General features: G+C 47.5%; 1 protein-coding gene across 1 annotated transcript; it reads right to left on the minus strand.

Annotated features, from left to right (window-relative positions):
* Window positions 1–1,460: 1,460 nt before the first annotated feature.
* LOC145513721 (free fatty acid receptor 2-like) lies at window positions 1,461–16,879 on the minus strand. The gene is given in 4 exon segments (XM_081510719.1): window positions 1,461–1,530; window positions 2,384–2,579; window positions 2,582–3,252; window positions 16,815–16,879. Coding segments are annotated over 4 exon segments (1,002 nt in total).
* Window positions 16,880–18,267: the final 1,388 nt, after the last annotated feature.

Below are 18,267 nucleotides of genomic sequence, written 5' to 3' on the forward strand. Positions count from 1 at the left end.
CTGAGTTTATGGATGAATTTATAAAGAAATTGATATAGTTACAAAGCTCTTGAAGAATAAGATTTACACATTATTGATTTCTTCTTTTATGTCTTTTATTAGGATTTTAAAGTTTTCTTTTTGTACACCAAATATTTCTTGTGCGATTTATTCCAAAGTCTTTTAATCTTTGTTATTTTTGTCGGCAAATATGGAGCCCTTTCTTTTTGTATCTTTCTAACTTGTTAATCCCCACTCCAGTACTCTTGCCTGGAAAATCCCATGAACGGAGGAGCCTGGTAGGCTGCAGTCCATGGGGTCGCTAAGAGTCAGACATGACTGAGCGACTTCATTTTGACTTTTCACTTTCATGCATTGGAGAAGGAAATGGCAACCCACTCCAGTGTTCTTGCCTAGAGAATCCCAGGGACAGGGGAGCCCGGTGGGCTGCCGTCTATGGGGTCGCACAGAGTTGGACACGACTGAAGCGACTTAGCAGCAGCACAGGCAGCATCTTATCTTGCTCTGTAGACCCCTGCCTGTGCTGGATGTTCAGACCCAACACATGGAAATCACCCACTTCTGATTCAGGGCAAAAGATAAAGCTAAAGAATTCTGTAGCAGATAGTATACCTTGGCGATATGGCAGGTTTGTTTCCAGACCACTGCAATAAAGTGAATGTTGCAATCAAGTGAGTCACGAATATTTTGGTTTCCAGTGCATGGTGGCTCAGCGGTAAAGAATCTGTCTGCCAATGCAGGAGACGCAAGAGATGTGGGTTCAATTCCTAGGTCTGGAAGATCTCCTGGAGTAGGAAAATGGTAACCCACTCCAGTACTTCTTGCGTGAAAAATTCCAAGGACAGAGGAGCCTGGCAGGCTACAGTTCACAGGGTCACAAAGAGTTGGACACAACTGAGCATACACACACACACACACACATACATACACACATACACACAGTGCACATAAAAGTTTATACTGTACTTTAGACTGTAAACTGTACAATAACATTATACCAAAAAAAAAAATTTTTAAATTTAGAAATCCTTTGCTGCTGTTTGCAAAGTATTGCTCTTAGAAATACTTTGTTGGCCACATACAGTTGCCACAAACCTTCAAATGGTGGAAAGCATAGTATCTTGGAAGTACAGTATAAGGAGGTATGCCTGTTAATGAACTCTGCCATCTTACAGACACTGGGTAGGGAAGGCAAGGGATTCCACGGCTCTGATATCCCAGGATAAAAGGGCTTGTAGCTTACCACAAGCAGTACTAGCCACGAATGAGGAAATGTCGTAAACCACAGGGAACAAAATGAAAACCCTCACCCAGTGGATGAGTTGGATTTAAGAAACCCACTGCTGTTCTTTGCCCCTTAAGCTCGGCACAGGAGAACTTGCCCTGGTTCTGTTTCATTGTTCCCCCTTTTGAGCCCCCTTCTCCCCAAAACACAGTAACCCAGGCTGGCAAATCTAGTCTCACGTGGCCGCACTAAGCTCCCATTTCCTCTCTCTGCAGCTGGCTGTCCGGCTGGCCTCCTCCAGTACCCTGCTAGGGAGGCGCCCCCGCTCTGCGGCCTCTGTTCAGTTCAGTTGCTCAGTCGTGTCCGACTCTTTGCGACCCCATGAATTGCAGCACGCCAGGCCTCCCTGTCCATCACCAACTCCCGGAGTCCACCCAAACCCATGTTCATCGAGTCGGTGATGCCATCCAACCATCTCATCCTCTGTCGTCCCCTTCTCCTCCTGCCCCCAATCCTACCCAGCATTAGGGTCTTTTCCAATGAGTCAACTCTTCGCATGAGGTGGCCAAAGTATTGGAGTTTCAGCTTCAACATCAGTCCCTCCAATGAACACCCAGGATTGATCTCCTTTAGGATGGATTGATTGGATCTCCTTGCAGTCCAAGGGACTCTCAAGAGTCTTCTCCAACACCACAGTTCAAAAGCATCAATTCTGCGGCGCTCAGCTTTCTTCACCGTCCAACTCTCACATCCATACATGACCACTGGAAAAACCATAGTCTTGACTAGACGGACTTTTGTTGGCAAAGTAATGTCTCTGCTTTTAAACATGCTATCTAGGTTGGCCATAACCTTCCTTCCAAGGAGTAAGCGTCTTTTAATTTCATGGCTGCAGTCACCATCAGCAGTGATTCTGGAGCCCAAAAAAGTAAAGTCTGACACTGTTTCCACTGTTTCCCCATCTATTTCCCATGAAGTGATGGGACCAGATGCCATGATCTTAGTTTTCTGAACGTTGAGCTTTAAGCCAACTTTTTCACTCTCCTCCTTCACCTTCATCAAGAGGCTCTTTAGTTCTTCTTCACTTTCTGCCATAAGGGTGGTGTCATCCGCATATCTGAGGTTATTGATATTTCTCCCAGCAATCTTGATTGCGGCCTCTGTAGCCTTTCATCAAAGGCTCTGCGCACAGCTGAGGAGGAGAAATAGAAAATCAAAGGGTCGATGCAGGCGTTGAGAGCGCTGAGCATCACGGCGCAGACCCACCACCTTTCGCTGATCTTACGGAAGAACCCCACCACGTGAGACACATTGTAGGGTCCCAAACAGACCAGGAAATTGAACAGCGTCGCACCAGCGTCACGGCTCTCCAGCACTTCCGGGTCTCCGCTTGGGGCTGGGAGAGAACGATTCGCACCAAACGCCAGTAACAGAAGATGGTGACCCCCATGGGGATGAAAAAGAGAAGGAGGCACAGCTCCAGCCGCACCGGAAGCACCACGCACAGCTGCTTTTGGGTAAAGTTGTCATAGCAGACAGGGCGGCTGTTGGCCTCGCGCGACGAGTTGGTTGGTAAGTACTGGACAACGATCACAACGCTACAGTGTCCGAAGGACAAGAACCAGATGGCCACGGCAGCGATCACTCCGTACATGGGCCGGCGGTTCAGCTTGTACTGCACGGGGAAAGCCGCACTGCGGTAGCGCTCCACGCTGATGCCCACCAGCAGCCACGTGCTGCAGTAGATGCCGCAGTAGAGGCCGAAACCCATGAGGGCACAGAGCGTGTTCCCCAGGGGCCAGGCGAAATTATGTGCGGCCTCAACCATCTTGAAGGGCAGCAGCAGCAGCAGGAGGAGGTCGGCCAGCTTCAGGCTGAGCAGGAGGATGTGGGTGGGTGCGGGGTGGGGCTGGCGCACGCGCCCCACGAACGCCCGCAGCACCAGGAGGCTGGCAGGAAGACCAAAGAGGAAAGATAGAAAGCAGACAAGAGAAGTCCCAGGTTTGGGGGACTTAGGGCCATCCCTCCTGAAGAGACAAAAGATGCTGTCAGAATTCTCTCTGACTGAGTTTCCTAGCCCCAAACCAAGGCGAATCAGACTGCATCTCCCCTCTGCGTTTCACTAAGGGATTATTGCCTACCCTGCAGATGGAACATTATTCTTCCCGTGTGTCAGGGAGAAAGAACTTGTCCTTTTTCACAACAAAATCATGCTTTTTGCTTCACAACAAAATTACTTCTTTAGGATCTACACAACAAAATTACACAAGAAAATTACTTCTTTGGAATCTTCCTCTTCTCCGTTTCCACCCTGCAAATTGAGAGAGAGAGTCTTAAGAGTTTTGATGTCTCAGAAGCTCCCACAGGAAAAGTTCTGAGGTCTCCAAGTCCCAGATAGAAAGGTGGACTTCCCTGGTGGTCCAGTGGTTAAGAATCTGCCTGCCAGTGCAGGGGACAGGAGTTCGATCCCTGGTCTGGGAAGATTCCACCTGCCTCTGGGCAACTAAGCCCATGTGCTCCAACTACCGACCCTGCACACTCTAGAGCCCGTGTTCCACAACAAGAGAAGTCACCACAAGGAAGAGTCAGTTACCCCCACTCATTGCAACTAGAGAAAGCCCCCCCCCACAGTGGCAAAGACCCAGAGCAGCCAAAAATAAATAAACAACAAAAAAATTTTTTTTTAAAGAAAGGACGCTGTGTGAGGGCTGTGCGGTCCTCTGTCTTAAGTACCTAGAACTGTGCCCCCAACACATCGCAGGTGCTGAATCAACTTCTGTCGGTCAATGAATGGCTGCTGTGTGAACTGTGGTTCCTCACGAAGACTGGGTAACCCCAAGACTATCTCTGAACATTTCCAAATTCTTGACCTGCTTGTGGCTTTTTCTTCTCCTAATCTTTGACCTCTTTTCTTTTTCTTTTCTCTCCCCAAGTCACAGGTCTTGGACACAAGATTCTCAGCTTCGCCTCTGAAAATGGGAGTTTGGTTGAGCTTGAGGGGAAAGCAGCTCAAGCCCAAGGTGAGCCTCAGATGCCCTGTTTCTCATTTCTATGCGGAGCCATTCAAAGACAACCTGTAGATTCCGGGTAGGGTAACAGAGGGGCCTGACGAGGACCAGGATTCCAGTCCAGGCCATGCCGTGGATCAGTCATGTGACTCTTGGAATCATTCTAAGTCCTCCCAGCATTGGCTTGTTTCCTTCTGCTTCACATATAACCAGTGATTTCACCAGAACCACAACAGTTCCCATGGGCTTCCAGCCAGTTCACCCTTTCTCCCCCTTGAAGAAAGCATATATGTGAGATGTATGTCAATCAAGAATAACCTTTAATCTCCTTGTACACACTATTATGCACTTCGCAGGTGGCTCAGTGGTAAAGAATCTGCCTGCCAATGCAGGAGACGTGGGTTGGATCTCTGAGCCTGGAAGATCCCCTGGAGAAGGAAATGGCAACCCACTCCAGTATTCTTGCCTGGAGAATTCCATGGACAAAGGAGCCTGATGGGCTGCAGTCCCATGGGGTAGCAAAAGAGTCAGACACGACTTAGCAACTAAATGACAACAATAGCACATTGCTATATCTGAGATGGATAGCCAACAAAGTCCTACTGTGTAGCACAGGGAACTGTGCTCAATGTTAGACAGAAACCTGGATTGGAGGGGAGTTTAGGGGAGAATGGATACATGTATATGTATGGCTGAGTGCCTTTGCTGTTCACTTGAAACTATCACAACATTGTTAATTAGCTATACTCCAATATAAAATAAAAAGTTTAAAAAAAGAGTAACGTTTAATCTCCTTTCATTCATCATTAACAAGTGTACGTTTAAAATTAAACTTGAGTCCTTAACCTGTTACTGGTAACATATTACTGGTGGCCCACCCGTGTATCTCACTTCTAAGTTGGAAAAATCTCAGAAGTAGAAGGCCCTGTGAAAAGGGAGACTACTCAACTCATTGAGCTCACCTTTTCTGTTCCTCCTGTGCTTACCTGTGCCCTGGCCCGCACCAGCACCCTCTCTCCCTTGACTTATCCTGGCCCCCTTTCATTTCCATGACCTCTTCCCTCCCCTCATTCTAGAGTCAACCCATACTCTGCTCCCTCTTCCTAAGTTTATCTATCCAAACTCCTTCCATCCCCTTTCCACCTATGGTTGTGATCCCAACAGCCTCTTCCCTGAGCATAAGCAAAGTCAGGAGCCTTGCCTTTTCCTGGAAGTATACGGATGGCTTTGCAAATATGTCAGGTCTCAGAAGCAAGCGGAACCTTGTCTAACTGGGCCACCTTTCCACCTCCCCGCCAAAACAACAGTTTTTTATAGCTAGAGGAGTCACATGGTCAGAAAAAGGAAGGTCAGTAGTTGAGCTCTTGCCAGGGCAACTCAACCTGGATCCCCCACCAAATTCTGCCCCACCAAACATATTTCTTCCAGAATCCAGATCGTAATCGTTCTTTTGAGCTTTCTCCTCCTGCATTCCAAGTAATCTCTTCTCTCTCCTTTCTGTGGGCCATTATTCTAAACAGTTTTGCACATGCATCCACTTCCTGATCCCTCTGCTCTTTCTTCACCTGTCTGCCCCCCCGGCCCCGATCTTTTCTCTCAAGGCCCCTGACCTGATCAATTTCCTGTTCTCTTTCCAGGCAGCTCTGGCAGAATCTGGTTAGCATCTTGAGCATTGCCTGACTTCCTCTGGCCCATTAGGTCCCTTCTTAAGATGCTTTCTTCCTTGGGCTCAGACTATCCATGTAACGTGTAACATGGACTCAGAGTCCATGTTGCTGCCAGGCAGCCTGTTTCTGGCTCTCCTCTTCTCCCTTCATCTCCCCTCTGGAGTCGTTCCCTTCCCACCATGATCTCTGTCCTGCTTGGACCACCCTTTCTTCTCACTGTTCTCTCATCAACCTGTGTAGGGCCCACATTGCTCCCTGCTAGCATCTCAAGGCAGACAGACAAGGTGCTTGTCTCTCGTCAGGAAACGTGCTTGTCTGTCCACTGGCTGCCGGACACTCACAACAGAGGCTCTGGTTCTCTCCCCATGACCCAGAAAACATGACCCTCAGCCGTTTCTCATTCAGAAAGGATCTCTTCACACTTAGGTCATCACTCCCCATCTTGGTACCCACGTGGTCTCTCTACATTTCTTCAGCCTGCCCTTTGTAACCCACATGGTGTGTATCCTAGAATGGGCACCTAGGAAGTGGTTTTGATGCTTGATACTCAGGAGACGAAGGCAACATAATTATCTTTCATTCTCTACCAAGGTATTTTGTGCTATTTTACTGTCTGCATGTGATTGAGCAACAGAAACTTACTGGAAAGGTGAAGATTGCCGGATAAGGATAAGGCTGCTTTCATTAGCTTAAAATGCTAAGAGAGGGACCTCTTTTCTCCATTCTTATCCCCCCAGCCATGCAGACCTGCAGAACCCTCTCTTCTAGCAGGTGCCAGGACCCTGAGCCATTTCCAAAGCCTCAGGAATCTCTTAGGGAACCCCCTTTTGGCTTGGAAAATGGCAGTGCTTTCTGAAGTGAGTCTAGGTAAGATTGGTTCTTCGGGGAATAACTATTTTGAAGTCTGTCCTTAGGAAAAAAAAAAACTAGCACAGTCCCTTGATTATGATAGGCACTTGATCGCTATTGTTTAGTGGCTAAGTCATGTTCAAGTATTTTGTGGCCCCATGGACTGTAGCCCCCAGGCTCCTCTGTCCGTGGGATTTCCCAGGCAAGAATACTGGAGTGGGGGGCCATCTCCCCCTCCAGGGGATCTTCCCGACCCAGGGATCGAACCTGCATCTCCTGCATTGGCAGGCAGATTCTTTACTGCTGAGCCACCAGGGAAGCCCAGGCACTTGATTACTTGTGTCTGGGAGTAGAAGGATTGGAGTTGGATGTGCCTGTAAGAGCTTATTAGCTGATGGTACTAGCAGAGTAAGTCAGAACCTGTGCTTTTTACCTTCTTTTTTAAATCTCCATTCTGTTCCCCAAGTCACCAGTATTGGGACATCCTTGGTGTCCCTAAGACCCCAGCCTTATGGGCATTCAGACTAAGTTGTTACTAAATCACAGAGCTTCAGTGACCCCACCCAGTGGCATCATGGGAGTGGGCAGTGCAGTATTTCCAGTCCAACTCAACTAAGTTTACCTCGGAGTGACTCACACTGCTCTCCACCATGCCACACCTGTCACCAGCTCCCCGCTTCCCAGCCATCAAAGGCCCTGTGCAAGGCATGGTTCTGGGTGCTGGGGACACAAGTGAGCAAGACACAGGGTAAACAGGTAAACAGACAAAGCAAGTGATTTCAAGCGAAGGAAGGAAGCAAATCTAAAGAGAGTCTGGCATAGGGCTTTCTTTAGGTAAGGCTGTCGGTACAGGCCTGCTCTGAAGAGGGGTGTTTGAACTGCTGAGAAGGAGCCAGCCGCATGAAGGGCATTCCAAGTAGTTGTTCAGTCGCTCAGTCAGTTGCATCTGACTCTGCGACCCCGTGGACTGCACCATGCCAGGCTTCCCTCTCCTTCACTATCTCCCAGAGTTTGCTCAAACTTATGACCATTGAGTCAGTGATGCCATGCAGCCATCTCATCTTCTTTTGCCCCCTTCTCCTCCTGCCTTCAATCTTTCCCTGTATCATTTCAGGTAGCTGCTGCTGCTGCTGCTAAGTCACTTCAGTCATGTCCGACTCTGTGTGACCCCATAGACAGCAGCCCACCAGGCTCCCCCGTCCCTGGGATTCTCCAGGCAAGAATACTGGAGTGGGTTGCCATTTCCTTCTCCAATCATTTCAGGTAGAAGGGATGGCAAAATCCAAAGCTCTGCACTGGGAACAAGCCTGCAGTGTCAGAAAGGAGGGGAACAGAAGGGAGGCCAGTGCGGCTGGGCCTGCAAGATACACTGGACAGAAAGGCCTCTGGGCTCCACAAGAGCACACAGGGGTGAGCCTGAGCACGTTGGCTCCTCTGGAGTTGTTTGACCTTGGATGACAGTGTCTCATCATCTTCCTCTCTGAGGATTAAGTATGTCCTGATAAGCTTCTGTGGCCAGTCAGAATCTGATAGCTTCCTTCTGGTTCCGAGTCTTCCCGACCTCTTGACAACACAGAGCCACCGCTGTCCTCTTCAGCATCCAGCGACAGCAGGTGGGGTGATGATCAGAGGTGGGGTTGCAAAAAAAAAATGGAGTGACTCAGAAATGGATTTTTTTGATGATTGCGATTCTTTTATTTTTTGCTTCAAATTAATTTTCATTGGAGTCTAGTTGCTTTACAACGTTGTGTTCATTTCTGCTGTACTTTTTATTTTAGTTTTTGGATCTAGTTCCCTGACCAGGGTCAGCTCATGCCCATTGCACTGGGAGCACAGAGCCTTAACTGCTGGCCTGCCAGGGAAGTCCCGTCTGCTGTGCTTATTAAAATGATAGAGATGGAGGTATGCAGCCCAGCACGTACCAACATTGGAAGTAAACAGAGAGGAGGAACATGGGCCCGACCCAGGAGCTGGGCTAGAGTCAGCCACTACCCTCATTCAAGCTGGGCCCCCAACAGCTTACTTCACCACAGTTCCGTGGAACCCCTTTGAAACCACACAGTCTAAGATCAGGAAACCTTATCTGTTAGGCAGTTGAGGTTCACCAGATGCCTCCCCCGCCCCCACTCCAGCTTTCTGTCCACACTCTCACGTCCAGCACCTCAGGAATGGACCGCAGGGGACATGGACCTTGCCACCCCATCCTTCCAGATGGACAGACCAAAATCCTGAGAGATCCCTTTGACTCTTTGAAAATATCTCTCAGGATCTGACAACTCCATCAGCAAATCCTCTCCACTCTATCTTCAGAATATATCCCAAATCCAATCCCTTCTCACCACATCTGCTGTACCACCTGGTCAGGCTGGCCATCTCTCACCTACGTTCCTTTGTTTTCTCCTGTCTGGCCCCTTTGCATCTGTTTTCCCTTTCAGTCTGTCCTCCACACAACAGCCAGAATGATCACTTAAAACATGAGTAAGTCTCTCTCTCCTCTGCTCAAAATTCCGTGGTCTCCCTATCTTACTCATCAAAACCCTAGTCCTTACAATGGCCTCCAAGTTCAACTGTTTTGGCTTCCTGCCCCTGTCACACTCTGACCTCATCTGCTATGCCTCTCTCTCTCCTTGTTACTTGGGACATGTCTCCACGGGGTGCAACTTGATGACATCTCTCAAACTTAAAAATTTGATATCATCTGACCCAACAAGTTGACATTCATGAGTTTATTGTGTGGATATACTTTCTCCTGCGCACAAAGAAGTATATTCATCACAGTGTTTTTTGTTTGTTGGTTCTCTGATAATGAAAGACCAGGGACAATCTCTGTCCATCAGCAAAAGGTCTGGTTAAATAAAAATCATGGGGCATCCAATCAGTTGAAATACTGAGCATCTGTTCCAAATAATGAGGCAGGTCTCCATACACCAAGGTAGATCAGACTCTGAGGCTTATTGTTAGATGAGAAAAAGCAAGTTGTGAGACTAGTGAGTTGTAAGAGAGAAGGGACCTACACCCACACATTCACCCAGTGAGTCCTCTCTGAGAGCCCCTAGGTAACAGCACTCGCTGTCGCTGGGGAATCAGCGGTGAACCGACCTTGCCTACTGGAGCAGATGTTCCATTGCGATAAGACAAGAAATAGATTGATAAACAGACACATAACCTCAAGTTGGGGGCCAGGCTGATGCTCAGAAGGAATACGGAGGTTGGAAAAGCAGAGTGGAGGGGCAGAGAGCTAGGGCAGTCCAAGAAGGGCTCTCAGAGGAGGTGATATTTGAGTGGAGCCCTGCAAGAAAGAAGGGCTTCCCTGGTGACTCAGATGGTAAAGAATCTGCCTGCAATGCCGAAGACCTAGGTTCGATCCCTGGGTTGGGAAGATTCCCTGGAGAAGGGCATGGCAACCCACTCCAGTATTCTTGTCTGGGAAATTCCATGTACAGAGGAGCCTGGCAGGCTACTAGTCCACAGGATTGCAAAGAGTTGGACACGACTGAGCAACTAACACCATACACTGCAAGAAAGAAGAGCATGAGAGTGGGACTGTCAGGGGTTGGTCCAGGTAGAGCATGTCTAGCCCCGAGATGAGCCACAGTGTGTCAGAGGAGGTCAGGGAGGCCAGAGCTGCTGCAAGAGGGCTGAGGGAGAGTTGTGGGAATAAGGTCAGGGCAGTAGGCAGGGCCCAGAGTGTGTGGGGCCCTGTGTCTGAGGTCTGGATGTAGAATGACATCTGAGGTCTGATGGGCAGAGGTGTGAGGTAACTTGGTCCACATTTCCAAAGGATCCCTCTGGATGCTGATGGGTGAGGAATAGATTGCAGGAAGGGACGCCCATGGAACTGTTCACAGTGGTGTGTCTCTGGGAAGGGGAACTGGTATTGGAGGGGTATTGGGGTAGAAGGGAAAGTTACCAATCTCCATATATCTTTTGTACTGTAAAAAAAAAAAAATTTCTTTTTTTCTGAGTGTGTGTGTGTGTGAGTTTACTCAAAAAATAAAAGCAAGAGAAAACATTCATAGCTAATATTTTTGGGGCATGTGTTATGAGCTATACTGCTTGTCACAGTGAACCCTTAGGATTAATTGAGCTGAGACAGTCCGTGTAAGTGGCCAGTTGTGTGGTCCACACCACCCAGCCACAGCCTTTTCTTCAGTTGTGCTGTCCCAGGTGGGAGAGGGGATAAACCCAAAGTAGACGTAAAAAACAAAAAGGGCAGAGCTAACAGCCTTGTAACCATTGGATCTCTGAACCACATCCCCAGCCAGACTCAGCTTTATCCAGTTTCTGTGGGGTTTTTTTTTTTTTTTTTTTTTTTGCCAGTTGAATGGATTTCCAGCAGTGTCTCCTTGCTGTTTTAATGCAGCTCCATTTTTCTGATTAAGAATAGGTTGAGAACCTCTCAAGAGAACACAGGCTTTTTCAGCCCATAATCATTATGCCACCCAGTGTCTAAGTGATGGCTCTTAACTGAAGCAACAGAGGTCAACTCTGGCTAATTTAGGGATTATCCGATAAGATGTTGGACAGCTTAGAGACTTGGCAGCAAGGCTGGGGAACCAGGCTTACAGAATAAAGGAAGCTATGTAGCCAGGACCACCATAAAATCATGCCTCTGATCCAACCCAATGAGGATCCAGCAGCCCTTCCCTCACCACCACCCTCCCCCCCAACACACACACTACATTGAAACTTGGGCCCCAGAGCCACATTCCTTCCCACCATGACTTCCCTCCTTCTCTGTACCAGGCTGCAGCCTCACATTCAGAATTGGGGCAGGTGCACTTGATGGGCCAAACCTAAGAAGGTTGCTCAGAAAATAAGGGCCTACAATTATCAGCTTCTCCAGCAGGAGTAGGGCTCTGCTTCTCACCAAGATTCAAGTTTCACATGTGGGCAGTTTCTTCAGCACAGGAAGGGTTTCAAATGTTAGGCAACCAAAGGGTGACCAGAGGCCCACAGCAGGGCCTCTCAGAGGTCAGGACAGTCCAGATCATTTCCATATTTTGAGGTTCCCAGTATATGAAAAAACAAGTGATGAAATGCCCAAATGAGATTTAATAGTGAGGTGCCATTCCTAACAAGAAAGAAATAGAATCAGACCATAAAGAAGGTTGAGTGCCAAAGAATTGATACTTTCGAACTGTGGTGCTGGAGAAGACTCTTGAGAGTCCCTTGGACAGCAAGGAGATCAAACCAGTCAATCCTAAAGGAAATCAACCCTGAATATTCATTGGAAGGACTGATGCTGAAGCTGAAGCTGAAGCTCTAGTACTTTGGCCACCTGATGCAAAGAGCTGACTCATTGGAAAAGACCTGATGCTGGGAAAGATGGAGGGCAGGAGGAGAAGGGGACGACAGAGGATGCGATGGTTGGATGGCATCCCCAACTCAATGGATATGAGTTTGAGCAAACCCAGGAGGTAGTGAAGGACAGGGAAGGCTGGTGTGCTGCAGTCCATGGAATAAAAAATAGTCAGATACAACTGAGTGACTGAACAGCAACAACGACTCACAAAACAGTTTTACAATTTGTTTGGTTTTTTTTTTTATGGACTTTACAGATGTAGAGCCGAAAATGGGCCACAGGTTCAAAGTCAGGTTGTGTCAAGATAGTCCTGCAACTTTATATTTAACCTTATTTAGTGTTCACATCATAAGAGTGATGCTGAGCCCTGGGCCAGATGCCTTCCAGGCCTGCGCTTCCACAGGCCCTGGTGTGGGCAGATGGTCCAGGGTCTGCTCCTGGGCAGCAGTCCCTCCCTGCACGGGCAGTCTGGTCCAGCTGGCCTCAGCCAAGAGCTGCCCTGGACGTGTAGATGCTGCATACCACAGAGGATATTACTGCACCCTGAGGCCGTCTGAAATGAACGCATACACGCTCAGTTGCTTCAGTCATGTCCAACTCTTTGCAACCCCATGGACTGTAGCTTGCCAGGCTCCTCTGTCCATGAGATTCTCCAGGCAAGAATACTTGAGGGGTTACCATTCCCTTCTCCAGGGCATCTTCCCCACCCAGGAATTGAACCCGTGTCTCCTGGGACTCCTGCATTGCAGGCAGATTCTTTACCACCGACCACCTGGGAAGCCCCTAAAATGAATATAACCATGACATTCAGTGGCCTGGGCTGGGCAGGTCCAAGTAAACCTTATTTTCCCCTACATCCCTTCTTCCTACAGCTTGCATGGCTCCTTGGGTGCCAGGGCTTCTTCAGACAATAAAAAGTCCAGTCCAGTTAAATAATCACATAGCTCCAGGCCAGTATAACATCAAAATTCCTAATTCTACTCTAAGTATTGCTTCTCCCCGAAGTTCTGCAGTGCCTCGGGCTCACAGCCTGGAGAAGAGGGTGGGACACTGTCCAGTTTCTCTTTCTTTGCTCCACCTTGTCTCATCTCCTCTCCTGCATGTTAATTTCATTTCGGATCCACTGAAGGTCCCACCCTGTGGACAGAGAGGAGACGGAATGGGCAGTGGATGTCAGGCTGGCCTGGTGCACTTACGGCCTGGAGCCAGTGCCCTCTGCATGGGACAGACATCTAGTGCCAGCTCATTCTCCCATGGGGACCTTTCACTGATCCTTGGACCTCCCTGGTAGGCACCTTTACCTTGGATGTGGAGTACCTCCTCCCCTTGGCCACGTTTGATCCATCCTCAGCCCCTGGGCATCCCCTGTGTAGGTTTGCATGGCTTCTCTAGGCTGTCCCCTTGCATTGGCAGCATTTATAAAATGACTTTAGGCTGGCTTCTCAGCAAAGAGCCCTCTTTTGGTCCAAGGGAGCCTCATACCTTTGTCCCATTGTTGGTGGAACAGCAGCTCACTCCAGTGTAGCTTCCCTCCTATTTTTGCCTGTGGTCCCAGCAAGCTCTTCGGTTTTTATTTCTCCCAGCCAGCATCTGTCACCAGCCCTTGCTTCCCTAAACTTCAGGGATAGGTTCAGTTCTGCCAGCAGCTGTCTTGACATCCCTCTAGTGTTATCTCATCCGTGAGCAGGAAGCTTCCCTGCTTCTTCCCACTGGGATCAGAACACAGCACACTCACAGCTCCTCCCTGCCTGCCTCTTCCACTTCCAGCTTCTTTGTATTTGGCCAAAGGTGAGTCTTGAGCTTATGTTCACAAAGCCAGTTTCCAGAGTCTGCATCGAAGATCTAACACCGTCACGTTGTGGTTGTACTTGGTATCTGTTGATGGATTTTGGCTGAAACTGAAACAGCAGAGATCCTTCTTTTTAATGCCCTGTGTCCATTCCACAGACCTGATCCTCTGTTCTGTGTCTGTCAGGAAAGCGGAATGATGCCAACCCCTCAGGATTATTTTACAAGTTAGATCATCCCTGGGGAAAAGCTTTTACCAAACCGTCAAGCCCTCCACTAGCCCTGCTGCTGTGCTTCTTGGCAGACAACCTCACGGGCTAAGGCAATGGTCTCCATCCTTTATGGCCACACTATGCAGGAGGAATGATGCCTCCCCACCCCCACCCCCACACACCCATGTCTGTGTAACACCTGCCTTCAGGGAGAACAGTTTTGAGCAATCTCAAGTGCATCAGTTATACCTTCACCTCTTCCCCTTCACTGAAAAATGTTTGTGAGCCAGAGTCTTGCCACCAAAGGCTAGCTTTGGCTCTGTGCATTTTTTTTTCCCCTAAGTAGCTGTTTAAAAATTCCACTTTCTAGCTGTTGTGATAGGAGACTCCTCCCCACAAAGTATGACACTGTACCGCACAGGCTGTTGCCATGCATCTCAAGTCATTCACAGGAGCCCTTTAATTTGGGGGAAATCTCATGCCTGCTCTTTGAGGGCACCTGGAGACCAGTCTAGGAAGAGACCGAGAGCGCGTGCCAGAAATCTGACTGCCTTTTGAACTCATTTCTGATGATTTCCTATGACTGGTTCCCTGGAGACAAGCAGACAGTATTCTGTCCGGGTGTGATTCTCCTGATACTCACCCTGTGGGTGCATTTTTTTTTTTCTTTTAAAGTCAGTTTTATTGAGTTGTATTTTTCCTAGAACTTTGCCCTTGTAATCTTTTTTAAAAAAATTTTTATTGGAGTATAGTTGCTTTACAATGTTGTGTTACTTTCTACTGTACAGCAGAGTGAATCAGCTATATATATACATATACATATATTCCTTCTGTTTTGGATTTTCCTTCCCATGTAGGTTGCATTTTCTGTATCATTGGGAGAAATGGCGGTGTCCAGGGGCATGCATGGGCTGGCCCCCCGCATAAGAGGTGATGATGCTCCCAACACACATCTCCTGTGCATTCACCCTGGTGGTCATTATTGGATGACCCTCCCTGCTTGCCACCCGCATTTTTCCTAAAGAAGCTCCTGCCTTGCCTGCTTTAGGCGTGATGGCAGAGTAGCCACCTCACCCTTCCCCAGCGCTAGGGGTGGACCCCTGGAGTCCCGAGTGAGTGGTGTGATTCATCCCCAGTCCCAGCTGACCTCACAGTGGCCCGTGAGAGTGTTCAGGCAGCTTGAATCTCTGTGCCCGGTTCTCTGTTCTAGCTTGGTCAGATCAGAGTGATGAGTGTTCTTCCATTATTATTTCTGTATTTTAAAAAGTTGCATAATCATGTCGGGTTGGCCAAAAAGTTCATTTGGGTTTTTCCATTTTCCATTTGAACTTTTTGGCCAACCCGATACATGAGTATATTCTTCTTGTAAAAGAATCCGACAACACAGAAGTCAAGTGTGAAAGGCAGCTTCACTTCTCCCTGACACTTCTCCCTTCCTAGTAAACTTCCCTTTTGTTTATACCCGTATATGTACATACATAGAGATATAGTTTAAGAATGGGTAAAGGGAATCGTACTATACATAATGGTCTAAAATGTTTCATTTTGTACCATAAAATCTGCCTTGGTGATCTTTCCGTGTTAGTACACATAGAGCTACTATATTCTTTAAAAAAAAAAAAATTTATTTATTTGTTTGTTTTTATTTTTGACTGTGCTGGGTCTTCCTTGCCTTGGGCTCACAGCCTGCAGCGGAGGGTGGGACTCCACCTTGTCTCATCTCCTTTCCTGCATGTTAACTCTGCTTTGGCTCCATTGAGGGCTTTTCTCTAGTTGTGGTGAGTGAGGCCTTCTCCTGTTGCGGAGCACGCCTTCTAGGGCACTCGGGCTTCAGCAGTTATGGCACATGTGATCAATAATTGCGACGCATGGGCTTAGTTGCTCTGAGGCATGTGGAATCTTCCCAGACTGGGGATCGAACCCATGTCTCCTGCATTGGCAGGCAAATTCTTTACCACTGAGTCACCAGGGAAACCCTACTGTTTTTTATGACCGTCCTTTAATGTATGCAGTCATTTAGGGCCCGTTTTCACTTTTCCCTTCCTTTGTTATAACAAACAGTGTTTTGCCGAATAGCAATCTATCTGTCTGCCTAGACCTGTGTGAGTATTTTGGTTAGGTCGATATTTTAGAAATGTAGTTGATATAATTCCTGGGACAAAGAGATGCACTTTCAAATTTTTGGTAGATATTTTCATATTACTTTCCTGAAAATGTTTAGTAATGTACGTTTCCACCAACAGTGTATGAGAATACCCATTTCCATACACCTTCTCCAGTGCTGGATTTTTTGAATGTTTAACATTTTTGCTTATAGGATGGGTAAAAAATGATATCTTGTTTTAGTTTATATTTTGAGGAGTCATTCAACTAAAGTGATCCAAGTCCATTTCAGATAACTATGGGAAAGGATGGGGTATTTAGTAAGCAACGTTGGGGTAGTTGACTGCCTATATGGAAGAGTTGCGATTAGAGAGCAAAAGTAACTTCCAGTGTTTTAAAGATCAAATATATTTTTCAAAAATACAGAGATGTGGCGGATGGCCTTTGCCACGTGGCTGGCGGTTTTGCCATCTTGGCGTTTCTTGCGTTAGAAGAGTGGAGCCTGGCCGGGAGGCGGGGGAGGGGATGTTGGCTCCATTACTATGGACGGTTTTTCTTCATCTGTGAGCTCTCAGGCCACACACGCTCTTTCATCTTCAAGGTAGAGGAAGAGGACGGTGCAGAGCACATTTTGGTTTTGACCATGCTCTGCCTTACCAGGTTGGGGGTGGGCAGGGATCAAAGATGAGTGTAACGTTGTAGAAGTCATGGCCCAGAACCATGATCACCAGGAGATCACAGGCCCTGTGGCCAGCCTCAAGTTGTCCTGCCAACCATGCTGTTTGGATGACTTCCAGCTCCAACCACCTGTAACTGTCCGCCTCTTGTCGGGTTCTGGCCCTGTGAGGATACCGGGCGGCACCAGACTGTTACTATAAGCAATGATGTTTCTGAGGAAGAGAGCATAGGATAGGGGAGTGAGGAGGAGGAAGCTGAGCTCTTCACCATTCTGCCTGCCAAGAAGCAGGGGGGCAAGCTCTAATCCTCCTGGTCAGCTAGCTGCTTGCCGCCTGCACCATGTTCTGCGTTCCTGTACAAGTTTCGATAATTTTGTGTGTTCTCCGTGGAAGAGGATGGATAACCATGGGGTGGAGTGGGCGGGGTCTTAGTCTGGGGCCAGGAGAAAGAGGGTCCCATTCTCCATCGGGCCCTGGCGTTCTCATCCCGTGCCACACCCGTAGCTTCCCTTTCCTCCCTACACATTTTTTACATTTTTGGATAAAGGTTGAAATAAAGTGGTGTGGAGAGTTTTGTGGGTTTTTGGTTTGTTTTTTTTTGAAAATATTATAGAGAAGTTGTACAGATATTATATAGTTTTTAAGTTTATTTATTTATTGAGTGCACTGGGTCTTCCTTGTTGTATGTGAGCTTTCTGTAGTTGTGGTGAGCAGGAGCTACTCCTTCTTGCAGTGCTTTGGGCTTCTCATTGAAGTGGCTTCTCATGTTTAGAGCATAGGCTGTAGGCACACAGGCTCAGCAGTTGTGGCACTTGGACTTAGTTGCCCAGAGGCATGTGGAATATTCTGGGAGCAGTGATCAAACCCATGTTCCCTGCACTGGCAGACGGATTCTTAACCACTGGACCACCAGGAAAACCCTACAATTTTTAAGCTTTGTAGATGAGATGACTTTTTCCTAGTGTGATATAAACACAGAAGTCATCAAAGAAATGACAGATATGAGCACATGAAACTATAAAGCTGTGGAAAAAATATCATTAACGAGACTATCTTTCTACATACATAACTGATAAAGGGTTTATGTACTAGTATTCAAAGAGCTTCTGCAAATCAAATAAGAAAAAAGCAAGTATAGGTAGATAAAAAACATAAATTACTGTATACAATATAATATTCTCTACCTCAATTTTCATACAAAAAATTAAAATAGTACTGATTATGATGTTTAATTTTATGTTCTACTTTTCTGGACCACAGTGCTCCTATATATATTTGATCAAACATTGTTCTAGATGTTTCTAGGAGGATGTTTTGGGGTGATATTTAGGTTTAAATTGATAGACTTTGAGTAAAGCAACTGTCCTTGTGTTAATGTGGGTGGGCCTCTTCCAATCAGTTGAAGACCTGAGTAGAACAAAAGGTTGACCTCC

Source organism: Giraffa tippelskirchi, chromosome 7 (genome assembly GCF_054371585.1).
Source record: "Giraffa tippelskirchi isolate mGirTip1 chromosome 7, T2T-mGirTip1v1.2.pri, whole genome shotgun sequence".
In the NCBI taxonomy this organism is placed as follows: domain Eukaryota; kingdom Metazoa; phylum Chordata; class Mammalia; order Artiodactyla; family Giraffidae; genus Giraffa; species Giraffa tippelskirchi.